Below are 17877 nucleotides of genomic sequence, written 5' to 3' on the forward strand. Positions count from 1 at the left end.
TGAGAATTAGACTTGGCTCATTTTTTCGATTGGTGAAAAGGCTAGTGAAAAGAGCTGCTGTTGACCAGATAATGTTCAATCTTTTGTCTCTATCATTTTGGTATTTCTAGGTGAATTGGATGCTTTGAAGTGTGATACTCCTTTAAATGCAGCCGTTTATTTGCCATGTGTGTAGTACAATCCTTTAGTGCTGATCTCTGAATAAGCATGCAAATCTTTTGTGATTGGTTTCATTACATAATTTTCTTTTAAGGAATAGCTGTTCTTCAGTTTGTTGCTTGCTATATGTATATTGCAAAATGAATTTAACTTTTTTTTTTCTATATCCTATTTTAAATTGTAACTTTTTATAGATCATTTGGTCTAAGAAGAATTGAGTAGCTTCCTTTAGTTTCTTGAATCCTTTGTGATGTCTGTTTTGAAAACATGATACGTTTACAGAAACTCACACTGAAGTTAAAAGTCCTTCTTGAATACTTAACATTTTTGTAACTCTTAAGTGCTTATTTCAGTCTCTCATTATGGATTTAAGACTGTAAGTTCAGATTACAATTTTTTTTTTCATTTCTGTTATCTCTTTGGTCTTCTGAGCACTTATGCTCCCTTTCATCTCTGCTTAGTGTTATTTGTGAGTTTAAAAATGTGTTTTTTGATCTTTCTGAAAGAGTTAATTAGCAAAATACCTACAAACCCAAATTTTCTACAGCCTTTGCAATTTTTCATCATGTAATGCATGAGTTAGCTGGGGAGTTGGATATTCACCGATTATCCAATGCTGTAAATAACAGCATTCAGCTACTCACGGTCATAAATTTATGTGTTAGACAAACTAGAATTAAAGTGAAAGCTAGCTGAATTCTACTTGGTATTATCATGTATTTTTTACTTTTTGGGGCACTTAGCCAGAACTAAATTGTTTGAATGAAAGTATATCTCCGTAAGCCATTCTGAATATACATTTTTAGAAATGTCTGGGAATATGTTTCAATATTACATTTATCTTAGTTACCTAAGTTTTCCTATCAGGAAAAGGTTCTTCACCAAGAGGGTGGTCAGACACTGGAACAGGATCCCCAGGGAAGTGTTTATAGCACTGAGTCAACCAGAGTTCAAGTGTTTAGACAGTGCTCTCAAACATATGACAATGTTTCTTTGGGTGATCCTTTGGGGACCCAGGAGTTGAACTCAGTGATTTTTGTGGGTCTCTTCCAACTTGGAATATTCTATGATTCTGTAATTCGACATATCATTATTCAACATATCATTTAAACCCACATTTAAATGGGTGATGATGGGTAAACCTTTAATAAATGGAAATGTCCCTTAAAACAAATTTAGATACATTGCAATTATTGTGATTTTTTTTTTCTGATCCTTTCCAGCTTTTCTCATTAACTAGAATTATAAGATAATTTGTGATGATATGCAACTGTTAACGACTACATTTTAAACTTAAACATACTATGATTGTTACGGGGTGAAAACTGTAATAATGACAACTGTCTCTTTGGATTCCAGTATCCCTTTGTATTATGTTTGTTTCCCTTCCTTAAGGGGAACCTCCTCAAAATGTCATTCATGTTCTCCTGGTGACCTTGCGCACTATGATATTCAGACAGTTTCACTCATCTTTAAGTATTGTAGTATTTCTCTGATATACACAGTAGAAGAAAATCTTGACTTATATAGGTGCTGGTAGTGATCTGTGATCATTAGCTATCTCTGCTGAAAAAGTCATAAGAGGTTACAGAGAATCAAAAGATGAAAGAAATACACAGGATAATGGGGAGAAGGCAGTAGTCAGGATAATGGGGGTATTCAGAGTGGATGTAACAGCACTATAACCATTGTCCATGGTAGCATCATTAGTAACAGAAAAGAACTCCAACAGTTTAAATTAATCTTCAGGAATCAAAACAAAAGATGTGAGGAAATGTAAGTTGAGTCTTGTCTCAACAGTTTTTAGGTTATAGCCCATGTCACTAAATTCAGTTTCATAACAGCAGATGAAGAGGTGCTTACGCTTTTATGTTTTGCCTAACCACTAACAGGAATGAAGGATTCTTCTGTTTTTAACTGAGATTGGAAAGAATCTTTCCTTTTCAGAAATTCAAGACCAAATAATGAACTAGCCACCATTCTAGCCTATAAACCTTATTTTGCAAAAAACATGAAGATCCCCTTTGAGGATCAACAAAAATCATCCAAAACCTGTAATATTTAATTATTTTAAAAACAGCCATCAAAGGAAAAAAAAAAAATCCTGTAGAAAGGATCAAGCAAAAACCTTCAGTACTTGCTGTATGTGAGCATGCTTAAAACTGTATTTCTTTATTAATCAGTTTTATAATTTCTCAGTTTCAGTTGTTTCTAACCTTTTGTGTTTGCTTACTTTTAGCAATAATTAAAAAGCAAAACTCAAAATATTGAATGGAACTTGAATGAAATGATTAATGGAAATCTAAATATTAGAACTGTGTGACTAAAAATGCCTACACTTCATGAGGTGATGGGACTACAAATATACTATCTAAAATTGCTTTAATTTTCTAGTCTGAAAAAAACTTTCTTTAAGGAAATTGATAACCTTGAAAGTTAGCATTAAGTAATGGTTTAAGTTTTAATTTTTAATGAGAAATTGCTCATAATATAACAGAAAGAGAAAGTATATGACCTTTATATACTTTTACTTATTTTACTGCATGCATTGTATTCAAGTGATGTTTCTCACTTGACTGCTAAAATATAAAAAGTTTGAAATGGTGAACCTTAGATTTTGAGTCCCTTTATACCCTGAAAAGAAGTGGTGATAGAACTTTCTCTTCTAGAAATCTTCAGTCCCTTTTGCAGTAGGTGATTCATCTCATCCAAATTCAATCATGTAGAGTGTAAAGATCTGATCTAAACTTATCAAATTCTACATTCAGTGACTGAAGATAAAAAGAATTCCCAAAGTCTGTTCATCAGTCTCATGGAAAGGAGCTAAGAAAGCTGTGAGAAAACTTTTTTTTTTCTTCCCCAATATACAGAAGTTAAAACTAAATTAACAATCAGATTCAGTTAATAAAATTAGATCTTTCTGATGTCTAAATTTAGGTAAGGTGATTGCCTTCTTCAGAGTTCAGCTAAATTCTGAAACACTGCTTTGAAACACACAGAAAAAAAAAGGCTATTTGATAATAATGTTCACTGGTTCCAATTGGTGCAGATAAAAAGCATATATGATTAGACAGAAACTAAAACCAAGTTCACTTTATTCCTCTGGCAGCACTTAATGAAATAACTTCATAACTAGTAAATGTCACAATAATCTGCTCCCAACTGTTGTACTGGTTTGGATGTTCACCATTTTATTATGACTCAGGGTTTTCTAAACCCTTATGGTTTAGAATTCATGAAGACCTGCTAATCCAATGTAAAAGTTATATTAAAAAAAAAAAAAAAAAAAAAAGCAGTTCTTCATACAAAACAACAGGAGCAAGATTCAAATACTATAGGTGAGCTTTGTGCTATTATCAATACAGAAAAATATAATGCATTATTACACCATTCTTTCCTGATTATGTTTCTTCCACAGAAGTCGGATGTTTTGTAGCCAAATTTTGCTTTTGCTAATAATTTAAGTGACATTTTCTGCTTTCTTCCTTTGAGGGGCAAGGCAGGAGAAGAAAACAAAGCTGCATCTTGCCTCGTATTTTAAAGCATCCAAGCATCTATTGCAGTCACCAAAATACTTACTTCCATGTGCTAAAAGCTTCAGTTTAGTCACATTTTTCATATATTTATACAGACCTTCCTATACATTCACCAAGAGCTAGTATTGTGCTCTAAAATATGTAATCAAAATAATGTGTATTCCCTTGGTATTTTTCATACTCATAGGTTCTCTTTTTCTTAACCTATGTATGTTAGATACTGTTTTTAAAAGAAAACAGATTATCACATTGTGTCATGACCTAGACTTTAGGAAAAATATTCAACTATCATTCTAACTGTTAACTTCTAACAGCCTGTAATATGAACAAGATAATGTAACAAAAAACACATGTAGTAACATCTTCTATCATTATGAAGCACACAGCTGACAAGATTTTAAATTCAAATTTTGTAAACACATAGTCCTTTTCAGTTTTTAATATAGATATAAAGATATTGATGGCCTACTGTATATAAACTCAAATCTGAATTTAGGAACAGATCTTGGGTCTGTTGGTTCTAAGAGTTTTATTAAATTGAGATGTGCTGCTGAATGCCTCTGGGTTTAAGAAGGTTTTGTGTGTTAGAATATTTTAAAATAAATATGCTTATGTACCTCACCACAGAGATTACAAAGAGGTTTCCATCATGTGGTAGTAATAATGGAAAAAAAATCAATGTAAGTATATAATACCTTTTAATTATTGCAAAAGTCATGTAGATGCTGTTTCTGGAAAAACTGAATGCTATTTGACAGACTTTTCTAGATGTTGGATATTAAATGTAGTTAACGCTTGCTTATACTTAAAGCATCTGATAGAATAATGATTGGTGAAATCTTTATAATATTTTCATCTTTATATGATTTTAGAATAAAGAATAATTTGTTCTTAATACTGTATTTTGATATTATAGGTAAGCACACTAGACTGGGTACGAGCTGAAAAAATCTATAACCTCTGTGAGGTTCTATTTAAAATTCACAAGGTAGGTTTCCTAACAATTACATTATATAGTGAAAAAACCTTGCCTCTTCCTGTTAATTATGAGCTCAATTCAATCACAACTAGGAGTAGCTAACATATAAATATCTTATATGTTGTTATAAAACCTTTTTGCAGTGGCTATTGCATTACCTGTATAAGACACTGGAAAATGGATTAAGCTCCAAGTGAGCCAGTTCATAAAATTCTTCCAAATTAAAGATTTATTTTTTTGTGTGTGTGAGAACCAGTCAAATGAAATAACAGTTAATCATAATGACTCTGGATATTGTATATTTTTAGTAGCTTAGCTTTTTAAGTGAATGTAATGAAGAATGCTTTCAGTGTAATTGCTGATGTACATAAAAATGCTTTTATTCAAGTTTGAGTAATAAGAAGTAGACAATTCTGTCATTCTTAGATCATGGCTAATTTGATAACATGATAGTTGGTTTTACCTTAAAAAGGGCAACATGTTCCATTTGTGCACTATAGAATTATTTTTTCTACCATCTAGAGATGTTGTCATGTTTTCTGTTTAGCTTGTCCCAAGGAAGGATTTAGGGCAAACTTTTAGCAGTCTGTTTAAATAATTCCCTGGGGTGACAGGGAGTTTTCATGTCCTGACTGCTCAAACTACTTGTACTAATCTGACTTTCCACAACAAGGGCATATGTCCTACACCAATTCTGTGAATTGTGATTTTAAAATAAATTGGAAATCTGATGAAGTTAAAAACAGGGCCACAAGCACACGGAACTGAAACAACAAAACAAAATAAAAAGGAAAATTGCTCTCAATTATGAGCTGATAACTGCATTTTCCAGAGGTGTCAATGCCATTAACTGGCTGCTAACAGAGCCTGATGTCAGTTGCCAGTTTTGCAGTTGTAACAGATAGTTCAGCAGTTCCAGCCCATCACTGTCTGTCTTCATTCAGCCTGCTTTCACTGGGCAGGGGGTCATGATTTTAGCAGAAGTGGAAGAGGGAAGAGTCCTGGCCAGTGCCATGCCAAGAATCTGGCAATCCTCAAGTTCAGGACTAGAGCTGAGCTCCAGAGCACAGGCTGCAGGAGTTCAACCGTATTTCTGTGTGAATAGTATTATTTTAACGTGACCTTATCTCCAACTGGATATCTATGGGTAACTTCAGATTCTGACCAGCACTGAGACAGCTGCAAAAAGCAGAGAATTTAACCCTGCTTATTGATTCTGTCTCCTTAAATTTTCTTAAAATTCACATTTTTCCAGATAAATAAGTTGGGCAGCAATAAAGCAAACGTTCATTATGTTTTTTTAAAAGGTTTTACGCTGTCATGGGTTTTGTTTTTCCTTTTTTTCTCCTTGAAATATTAGTGATTTGAAACTCACTCCTTCCTTCAATATTCTGGTAATTTCAAGGACAATGTAAAATTGTCTTTAAAGTAAATTCTATGATACTTTTTCATTATGAAAAAGAAGTAGGAAATAAACTATCAAAGATTAAACTTTTTAATGTTCTTGACATTTTAATAAATGAATGCTTAATTACCAGTCTTCATGAATACATTAACTAAAGTGCAAAAGCTCAAATTCAACACTTTAACCTCTTTTCTGTAGATTCTTTGATATAAATGACAGCGAGGCCAACTGAGCAAATCCAAGATGGAAATAATCTCAAGAAATTAAAGTTTCTATATTGCAGACCGAAAGGTGGAGCTTATGTTGTAAAAACTGCAGTTTGGGAGAGTGTTTTTAAGGATTTTGGGGAGCTTGTAAGATCTAGCGCAAAGCTGTGATGTAGAGTGTTTTTGTATTTTCTTAAGAAAGCTGGTTAGGGCATCTTGCAAGGGCAAGATGCCCTTGTTACTCACTTAAATGTAAGCTTCTTACCTATCTTCATTATGCCATAAGAGCTGAAAATGGAAAATAAGAATTTGATACGGGAATGGCATTTTAAAATCAACGTTTGCTGTATTTTAGGCTTATGTGTGTATGTATATGTGTATGTGTATTCACATACGTATGCAAGTATGTGAATTAAAATTTATATATCACATACTTGCATATACATGGACATTTAGTGGTAACAACCAGGTGTTTTAAATGTTTCTCATTTATCACGTGTTTCCTCCTAAGCTTGCTTCACACTCTATATTTACTGGAACTGTTACTGAAAACCTGTATTTTTCAGAGGCAAGAACATGATACGTATTTTTAAAAGCAGCCTGTCTTAAAAAACATTTTAACTTTTTTATTTACTTGTTTATTGCATAGTATTTTCACACATCACATTTCTAAATATAAAATATAAAATATAAATGTATTAGTCTAATTGCTAGGAGTCTAATTGCAGTATTGAGTCTTGAAGCAGGTGTAGGCTTAATAACTGTTACTCCAGATAATGTGCAGTTATCCTTTTGTTCAGTTTTGTTTTGTTCAGTTTCCTTTTTACCAGTCCAAAGAAGTGGCAAAAAATAGCTTTGAAGTACCTCAAGACCTCTCTGCTAGGCTAGCTGTAGGGCCTTTTGTGACAACACAGCGTCATGTGCCCTGGTGGCATTATGTGCTGCCTCTGAGATATTCCCCAATGCATTCATAACTTAACAGAGTAAATTGCATAGAGTTACATATGCTAGCTTTATGTTATTCAATAATTCACTAGCACAATCAACATTTCCAGTTCTCATGTGAGTATATCCTGTTTGCTGAATCCATATTAATGGAAGCAGTACACATGCACCGGTAGATGATTTGTTACCTCTGCTTTTTATTACTCAAAAGTCAATCTTCACTGCTGTCCTGTGAGGGTGGTTGTGTGTGCATCTAGGGCAGGAGGGTTGCAAGACCCTGAACTTTTAAACATTTATCTTACATAAATCAAAATATTTCAGGTTACATTTTCTTGTACAAGTCCCAATTGATTGTTTTTATATGCGTAGAGTTTCAGCTTCAGGCTTTGGTAGACTATAATACACTGTTAGAGGCCCTAGGAAAATAAGATTCTTCAAAAGGTTTATCCTTACTACAAGATTCTAGGACTTGTGTACCAGTAGAGAGCTGTGTTCTGGTCTTTTCAAAACCACCTAAGTCCAGTCCAGCACTATGCTTTTATCTCAGATCTGTTTGACTCAAGTTCCTAAACTTAACGTGAAGTACTGGAGAAATAAAATTGTTTGCGGCTAAATCTTGAAAATAAGAAATAAGATTCTATTTGTAAATTCCTTCATTATTTTTCTATATTCTCTGCCCCATGTCATCATAGGAAAATAGAGATAGGAAAGGGCTCTGATAAATAGACATTTTAAAAATACATAACTTGGAAAATCAGTCAGTAGTCAATAAAAATACTTAGATGTATAAGCTTTTAATTTAGTTTTGTTTTTCTCTATGTTTATGTTAGTCAGTGAACACTGGAAAGATTAGGGAAGCTTCTTTTAAGAATTTGTTTTCATTTACAAAACCTTCTGTTAGGGGGATACTTTATATTATGAAAGACTAACGTGAAATTTCTCATCCTTTTCATCCTGAAGGTGATGACAGGATCTCACTTCATTCCACTTGTAGTTGCAAAGCAGCACTGGCAGCTATTAGGGAATATTTGAAAGCTGGCATCATTATTTCCAGAATTAGCCCATATGCTTGATAAATTACTGCATCTCTGGGTGTTCAGTTTGGAACCCAATTAAAATGGAGTAGTTATATTCTGCTAGAAGGCTGATAAACAGCTCTTGAACTGTATTCAAACAATTTAGGAATTCCCTTCCTCTTCAGTGTAAAGAACATATTGCTACAAATTCCTTTTAAATTATGTATGCATTGCTTGTACAATTTTGACAGTAATTCTGAACTACAGAAGTAGCTTAGATTATATGATACAGGGTAAGGTGAATAAGCAGTGAGAGAAATTGACTTTGCCAGTGTTGCTTAATTCTCAGAATATTTCTTCAAGATAATTATTAACATAATGATGTAACATATCCAAGTACCCATCACTTACAGAAGACAATGTTACTTTAACTGTTTGTTTTTGCTAGATGAAGAATCACATACTGAAACATGTCTTTCAGCTCTGGCTTGCTGATGATTGCTGGCTACAAGCAAACTTGTATTTAGGTATTCATCAGGACTTTGATCTTGAAGACCACAGGCCATATTGTTTCAGTGTTATGGTTGGACATGGCAAGAGTCATTATTTCAATGTAGAGCTATGCAGCGAGTTGGCAGTGTGGGAGAAATCATTTCAAAGAGCAATTTTCTTGGAAGTTCAAAGAACTGGGGTAAGTAATGAATAATTTAAATCCTGGAGCCATTTCATCAGTAAAAGAAGTGTAACAAATCTTTAGATAGTATGCCTATGTAATAACAATCTGTGAGTATAGTTGATCTTAATTACATAAAACTGGAAATTGATACATTTTGCCACTGAAAAACATTTTTGTGGAGATTTTGTAGACTACTTTGAACATTTTCATAAACCTCACATAAGGTACATTTGTTTTACATTATGGTTCTATTTTCAAAAACAGAAATATTTTGCTTTTACATTGTTAATTGAAAACTGGGGATGACTATGTTAACACTGGAAGAATTGGAAGAATCAGAGTAAAAGAGGAAAGTTTGTTGTATTAAATCTTAAACTCTGTATATTAAACAACAGATTACCAATTTCTCCTGGTTAGTAAAATTCTCTCAAGCCAATTATTTCATTAGACCTGAGGATGCACTTCTCATTAAATGGTTTGGTGTTTAAGGTTAGGGTCTCTAGTTTAGCTGTCTAAATATGTGTCTGTTAGCATTGTGGTGTCTAAGTTCCCATTAGAATCAGCGTGATTCTAATCAGTGAGATCAGAGAATGAATGTAATCATCCTAAAGTAAATATGTTGTTCTAAAGAAGATATTTTGTGGCATGAGGACAGAGAACATCTATGGATTTTTAGTTAAGTTGTAGACTAAAGCAACTCTGTACTGTTACATAAAAAAGTTGTTTGCTGTACATGTGGATCCAAGTGAACTGGTTCAGTGGTATGGGAATATATGGATTAAAAGTATAGGCATTCTCCAATGATAAACATATTTACATAGTGCAAATGCAAGCTTGATCTGGCATGTGCTGATTGACAAGGACCTCCTAAAGATGTTTGCACTAGCAGGAGCAATGGATCACAGCACTGCATTAACACAACATGCGAGGAACAGGAGTCTTAGAGTAGCTGTTGAATCAGCTCTTCTAAATTTCCAGGTCTCTGGGATACTAAGGAGGTTTGCAGGCGCTCGCATAGAACAGTTCTAGTTGTCTCTTTGAACTGATGGGGTGACAAAAATGATTTTGTAATGGTGATGCTGTTGCTCCTGCACCTCTGAGAAGGAATGCAGTTCTTCAGAAAAAATAAAAATAAATAAATAAATAAATAAAATGATTCTTCCTGAAAAATCATGCATGTCAGGGAGGGAATCATAATGCTAACTGAGTATACATAAAATATTTTATCACATAAATTCTTCAAGAAATTATGGTGCATCTGTTTGACCAACCATTCAATTATCCTATTTATCATATAAAAAGCAGATAATATTTCTTTAAAATTAAGTGCAATAAGGGTGGATATCAACTTGTTCTGTAACTGATTTTTTCTGAAGAGTTTATTGCTGAAACTCAAAACTTTTTGTTCTGTTGCATGCTAACAATCTTTAAATTAAGAGATGTTCTTTTGCTTATGCAATGACCTTTTGTCTTTTCAATCCAACAAACTGCTAGACCAATATCCATAAACGAAATTAATATTTCTTCCATCATTGGTTTAACCTATCTGAAACCTCCAGGAGAGGCATTCTATTAAAATCCTGATTTCAATGCTTAAGTCTCCATGTCTATTATCATTTTAATTTTCAGTTGTATGCATAAAAGTTTGCTGAAAACTGCTGTGTCGCTAGGCCGAAAAGTGGTGTGGTCATTCTTAAGCAGTGCAAAGTCTTCCTTCAAAACATGAATACTGCTTGCATGCCCTGGTTTTCAGATAGATATCAAGGGCAGCATGAATGATATGCATTCTTAAATTGCATATATATTTATGCAATTTAACGTTGCATAGATTATTCCAAGCCATAGAAAAAGAATTAACTTTTCAGTACTCAGAAGATTAAAAGCTGTAACCTATAGGTTAGATTGTCCATAAAATAAATAAATAAAAAAATATATATATATTTTTTAATAAAAAACATAATTGCACTGGGAAATTCATTTTTATTCATAAGTGTTTGGGGTGGGGTTGGATATCATTTCAGCTACGGGGTTGTGTCATTTCAGCCATTCGTATTTAAACTTGGCTTCCTTCTATTTGCTTTCAATGGCAATTAGAGTCTTGTCTTTGTCAGAGTTGTTGTTAACCATATCCTGAACCTGTTCTTTGGCTATGGTATTTTTATAAGAATAGTAGTTCTGAGAAAATTCTGTCCTTACACAGTCTAAGAGAAGCAATGTTGTTAAGGTGCGATGGTATGTTCAAAATTGTGATTTGTTATACATTTCTTCTGAAAGTGTTACCAGTTTTAAATGATGGGAAGAATGTAATAGGGCAGGAAGAAATTCCCCTCACAACATCATTTCCCTTTCAGGTATCCTAAAGCCCTAGTTCAAGCTGCAAATGTTTACAGACATGATCCTACCACAAAACTCTAAATTACTCTTACTTTTATTCTTACTAATTCTTTGACCCTTAGTACTGGCATGCTAAGGGTAAAATTATCCACTGCAGCATCTCTGAAAAACCTGCAGTTGATTAATAGTGAGGAGGCACAGTTACATACTCTCATCATTTATCTAGAAACTTTAAACATGAAAGTAAATTTTCCCTTCCAGCTGTGTTGCAAATGCTGCAAGTGCTGTCCCATAGTGCTGGCTAACCTAGTTTCGTGAAAGCATTTACTTTTCTTGGACAAAAAAAAAAAAAAATTAAAATCGGTCAGATGTTGATCTCTAACCATTCATAATAGAATAATTGAGAGGTTTTGCTGAATGCGTACTTTCTGTGCAAAAAGGTAATTACTTCTAGACAATTTCTTTCCATTGACAGACAAATTCTGGAAGTCAAAATAAAATAGGTATTTGTTGAGGACAGGGATATGAATGAGATAAGAGACACATGAGGAGTGAAATTCAGTTTCTGGAATGAAATACATTCTTCCTGTCAGGAAAATACTTTAAAAATAACAAGACACCAATCATTTTTCATGAACAATGTTATCATATTTCACTTAAATTCATGTCATGTGAATCATGATTGGAAATCCAAAAACTGTATGAGCATAAATGTACAAAACAAGTATCCTTTTTTTTTCACCCTTTGTATTCTCATTAACACTTAATAATTAACAACTTCCCTGGCTGTTTTATCTTCTTCTGTATGCATTTTTAACATTTATTTACTTTCCTAAGAGTTAGCAACAAACAATTCTTCATAATGAGATTCTTGATGCTGAACATGTAAGCCAGACTGGCTCATTGCGATGCAGAATTGGTTGCTGATTATGTCTGCTCCTGACTAACTACAACAATGATTATTAGGAATAATTGTGCATTCAAACCCAGGGCATTATTTCTATAGGATTCCCATATGAAGCTTTCATTTTATTTTCAAAACTGGTTTTCTGTTAATACACCATGATTAATATTCCTAAAAAAAATAAAGCAATACTTAAAACAAATGCGGTTAGTTAATTCCTTTTCTGTTTTGTAAGCAACAATAAATTTCTTTTCAATATTACTCTGTCCTGCCAATCTGTGAACATGAGCAGTGTTGCACAGTTATGAAAGATGACAGGCATGAAAGTAACATATATCACAGCATCCCTAGTTTGTGAGCTTCCTATGTCAGATTTTAAAATTTTCCTCTATACACTGTACATGTATGTTATTCAAGACGATCTACATGAAATGCCTGACAAGTCTAAAACCATTTTATTGATGATTAAAGCAAGAGGAAAACAACCAAACAACAAAATCCTGTAATTATTTTAAAGAAATTGTTTACACAATTATTTTCTTTGTTTATCTTCGCTTTTTTGCTTGATGGCCTACCTCTGATTTTGTTGCTGGTTGTGGGTACTTTTTGTTATTCTCTCTTCTATTCATCTTTTCAAATTTCCTTGTATTAACTTTTCTTAAATTTCATCCGTTCTGCAGTTTTAATTCATTTCTAATCCAAGTTGTCTTCCATGAAACAGATACTGTTTATTGTATAAAAGTAATATTGTTTATTGCATAAAAGTAAAGAAATTAGTCTGTGCAGTCTCATCATTCCTGCAAACTACATGCTGTTTGTTCTGGACTATTACTTAATTTTTCATGCGTATTTGTGTTAAAAATGCTCTGAAAGGGTTCACTAGAACTAATTGAAAATATACAGAACTGATTTCAGTAATCTTCTCAGGAAAGCAGTATTTCTCGGAATTTACCTTCAGGTGCATATATAGTCAACTGACTATATTGTATTTAATATCAATACAATAGTGACTATATGAATATATTCACTGTAGGAAGACACTACTTCCTAACCTTCTGGATGCACTAATTTTTTGAAAAGTTAATAAATAAATAAATAAATAACTGCACTGACTTTTAAAAAACTACATTTTCATCAAATTAAATGAATTAATAATGAAGTAAAGGAATAAAGTGTATTCCATATTTGGAGCAGCTCCAGAAAGACACAAAATTGATTTATATATTTGGGGGGTTATTCTCAGCCTACTGGAGATAACAGTAAACTCCCATTGAAATTCCTTTAAGTTAAAGGCTTCTAAGCAGCTTCTAAACATTTTTTTTTCTACTGAACAGCAGTACAGTCTTGCACCTAGTTTTGTTTTATTGATATATATCTCTTAGCCTATACATATGTTTCCAATTTTGTTGTTGTTCTTTAGGTCTTATTATTTCTATTCAAAATAAAAATCTCTAAGGACCAATACCTGGGTCAGAATGTAGTAAGTATATTATTAGTATATTATATAATAACTACTCTGTTATTAAACCAGGACAATATTTTTAGTCTGAAGTAATATAACTGAAGATGTATTGGAATGCCAATTGACGTTATTTTATGGACAAAAGATTTTATTCCAAATGGCCCAAGATCCAGATGAGATTATATGTTGCACAAGAAGAATAGTAGAAAAGTATACACATAGATTTCTATAATACATTTTACCAAGTGGACTGATAATTTCAGTTGTTCTCTTTTCTTATGAAACTCACTATGCATGCCAAGTGTTTTTTAAAAATACCTAAAATGTGGACCCTTAAAATGTGGTCAGCACCACATTTAGTACACATGTGCTTCAAGTTGGGTTCTGCAATAATCTTCTGTTGCTTCTAAGGCAAATAATATTTTAGCAACCTAGCATTATAAAGCAGTTTATAAAGGTGAACATTAAGCAAGCAACTACAAGTGTGAACGGTGGAGTGCACTGGTCAGTGATTTGGAGTCCTCTCATTTCTGCTGTATAGTGACCAAGCTGCACAGAAGTGTGAAAACAGCCCCATCTGAAGGTATTTAGTAGAGTAAAATGTACAAGTCTGATGATTGACAATTTTGGATTTAGAGAAAAATGAAGAAAAGGAAATTTGTGGTGTTTGGATTCAAGCATCCTAAAAGAAGTTTAGTTCCTGGGTCTTTCTTTGTCATTCTTAAATGGTGTTTTAATTTGATCTTATTACAACACAAGTTAGATGTAATCAGAATAGATCTTAGAGACTGTGTTCCCACTGGGACTTGGGCACAGGTGAAGTATCTTTCTACTCATCTTTGTATCACAACTAATCTGGCTCTTCTGACTACCTAATTTCTGAGATGCTTAGAAAACTGGATGTCTCAGAAACTCTGTGGTCAAAACACACACTGATTGTATCTAGGAAAATTTGGGAATTAAGATAGTCTAGATCATCTTCTGAGACTGTGCAAGAGAAGTCCACTTCAATGGGGGAAAAAAGAAAAAAGCAGAAATTAGGCAGCCTGAAAACAAGTAATTGTAATTTCCAGCTTGTGAATGTATTAATTATTTATGGTAAACTGAGAGGATGAGTAAAACAAGATTGTTTACGATGTAATACTTCTAAGCTCCAAATAACTTATTTTAAATACAAAAATGTTAAATACAGCTGGCAATGCTATCTCAATTTTATATTCTGATGACAAAGCATCAGACATATGTAGGAATACCTTAAATACTGGAAATGCCACCATATTAATGATTTCAGAAGATACCTCATTCTTATTTTTAAAACAAACTAATAAATAAACTGAATATCCTTCTTAAATTTAGGTAAGATAATAAAAAGCAGTTAGATTAAGTTAGATTTATAGGATCATTAAAAGATACTTATGAGTTTGTTACAAGAAGCACTCAGTAAACTGAGTGCTTTAATTACACAATTAAGTTTTAGATTGTTTTCATTATGTACAGAAAGCTTTTAATTGGTCATCTTTAGAAATGCTATTAGTTTCAAATTCATTTTCACACTAATGAAACACACAAACAATTCTCCAGCCCCCAAAGAAATATGCTAAGAACTATACGGATTAATTGTAAATATATTTGTAAAAATGATTAATAATTGAGCAATTCAGACCGGGTAAATTCTCTTGCATTTTTTCCAATAAGAATTTAGTAATTTACAATGATAGTGAAGAAAATCTTGTTAACATATTCTATATTTTAAACATGATTAATATGAAATGTTTATTTTCATGAAGATACGTTTCTGAAAATAATGTGTTCTTAAAATTACAGATATTGAGAGTAAATCCAAAGTCTTGCTTGTATTTTAACATATTTATATTTATTTATAAATGCAAAGATTTAGATAACAATGATGTGTTTTGAGTCTAATTTTGTTACCGTTTTCCAGATTGTGTTATAGACTTGAATAAGAATGAAAGAATTCAAAGTGTAAAGTTACTCTAATAGAATTTCAAATTTATAGAGAAATGTAACCTTAGCATTTTGATATCTTACTTTCTGTTTTCAAAAGTTGGTGTTCTCTATTGTTCTCTACCTATGATTTCTTTGTTAGAATCAGGTGAAAAAAAATAAAAATCCCTATCTAAGCATCATTGATCTGAATATTGTTCTGGTAATGAACACTTGAACTGCTCAGTTGTTCTAGAATTGAATTGGTAATGTCTCGTGTTGATACTTCTTATTAAAATATTTTCTGAACAGCAAAATTAGTAGCATTTTATAAATTAAGATGTTTATAAATCACCAGAAAAATACTTTATTACGTAATAAAGAACTGTCTCAAAAACAAGTCAGTGCCTTTGCTGAAGTAGATTTCCACTGAAATGAATGGTGCCATCCTGATTACTATGACTGTGAATCTGCTTCAGGTATGTAAAAATATATGTGGGACAATTTATGGGTATTTTATTCATAGTTGTATTTTTTTTTTCTTGTGGAAAAATCAGTTACTACAAAACCAGAAAATGGTTCTTCCTCAAATGAGGAAGCACAATCTGTTCTGACATAAGCCAAGGGTTAAGAACACATTTTGAAATCTCACTGCTAGAGGAGGACAACCAATAAGCCATTGGGCTCTGATTTTGTCCTCCTACCCACATTTCTCACAGTGCCTCTCCCTACAACCAATATAAGCCACAACCTGCCTGCTCAGCAGAGGATGTAGCAAGTCCTCTTTTGTCTTTTGCTTCTTTCTCCTGTCCAATGAGAGTTCCAGTAAAAAACGTGAATGTATTAAACATAGGTGTTTTCTTTCTTTTGTTGTTTGTTTTTTTTTCTAAAGCACTGCTTCTACTAAAATCAGCAGAAGCTTTATTTGAAGTTTGTTGAAAGTATAATAAGCCATGATCTAAGTCCTTAGAAAAATCTTGCTATTAGTGCTAGTGTGTCTTGCATATATATATGCTAAACCACATGTATGCATCTGTGTTTAAAACAACAACAAAAAAGGTATAATGTCTTCTTGAAATCATCAGATCAGAACGCTATCTTTTACAAGACACTGTACTAATTTCTACTAATATGCAGTAAATCATGAAAAAAAGTTTAAAATCACGCTAAGGCATTTGATGCAGTCACTCCCATAGCATTAATTCCAGATATTGTAGGAATGTTTTTGTTTTACAAAAATGCTTTCAACCAGGTTTATATTTTAATAAAGAGGTTTTAAATTTATCTATCAATAATTATCACATTTCTTTAAATTTTAATTGTGACATTATTGCATTGATCCTTTTGCAAAGTTATGTAGGGCAAGAATACACCTGAGCTTCAAAGGTCCGTTCTACATGAAATTTCTGAAAACTTTTGTGCTTTTGATGAATTTCAGATTTCATTGTCATTTTATTTTCTCATGTCTTGTGGATTCAGAGTGAGAATATTTTCAATGTATTTTGTATTTTAAATGTACTGTATATTTTATCTTTTAGATTTTTGGCTTTTTTTCTTTTGATTATTATTTTTTTTCTCTTTCCAAATGGACTATCAGAGGTTTTCTAGAAAGCCAAATTTCATATATTTTAAATTAAACTACTTTGGGAATTTCAGAGTTTAAATAGCATTTCTGTTCAGCGCAGGTTAATTCTGTACAAAAATGCTGTTGATGATTTTTCATGCTGTCTTCAGAATTAAGGGTTTTAATTCTCTGTCTCCTAATACACTTTCTGTATGTGGCCTGTGATTTATTTCTCAGTACAACCATAATAACTGTTTGCTTTTATGCTCTCTCCAGATATCCATACTGACAGAAAGACTAAAGAAAATGTTAAATGTAATATAAATTGGTATTTGCTCTCATATACAAGGAAAAACAAATACCAGTGATATTTGGAAGATATTAAAATGTTATCAGTTCAAATTGGTAACACAGGAGTCTTCTGTTAATAAGATTGATATGTTGGCCAGTAATTGATTTCTAGGGAAATCTCTTTACAATTAAATTCAATTACTACCTTACTCTCCAATTTAATACAGTATGACAAAGAAATCACTTCAGGCTGTTAGAATTTGGCCCTCCTCAACATCTGTACACAGCTCACTCCCTAGTCTGTATGAGATGATGGGCTTTGCTGAAAAGTTCAACGCCTTTAGTATGGAAAACTTCTTAGTTTGATTATGGCTGATCATTAATACTTTGTGGTTTTTTTTGGACGTTTAATAACAGACAAGTACTGAGTAGCTAAAAAGAATTTTTCCCTTAAAT

At 32.5% G+C, this 17877-nt stretch overlaps 1 protein-coding gene across 8 annotated transcripts in view; it reads left to right on the top strand.

Moving 5' to 3' along the window:
• The window catches only part of SNTG2 (syntrophin gamma 2), a 292459-nt gene that overhangs the window by 235909 nt on the left and 38673 nt on the right, over positions 1-17877 (top strand). For 7 of the 8 annotated variants that reach the window (XM_072036394.1, XM_072036393.1, XM_072036392.1 and 4 more), the window contains 2 exons: positions 4612-4683; positions 8695-8937. In XM_072036394.1, the coding sequence (XP_071892495.1) occupies positions 4612-4683; positions 8695-8937 (315 nt within the window). The remainder of the gene's footprint in view (positions 1-4611; positions 4684-8694; positions 8938-17877) is intronic. The other variant, XM_038177416.2, reaches the window with a different exon arrangement.

This window comes from Anas platyrhynchos, chromosome 3, assembly GCF_047663525.1.
Source record: "Anas platyrhynchos isolate ZD024472 breed Pekin duck chromosome 3, IASCAAS_PekinDuck_T2T, whole genome shotgun sequence".
In the NCBI taxonomy this organism is placed as follows: Eukaryota; Metazoa; Chordata; class Aves; order Anseriformes; family Anatidae; genus Anas; species Anas platyrhynchos.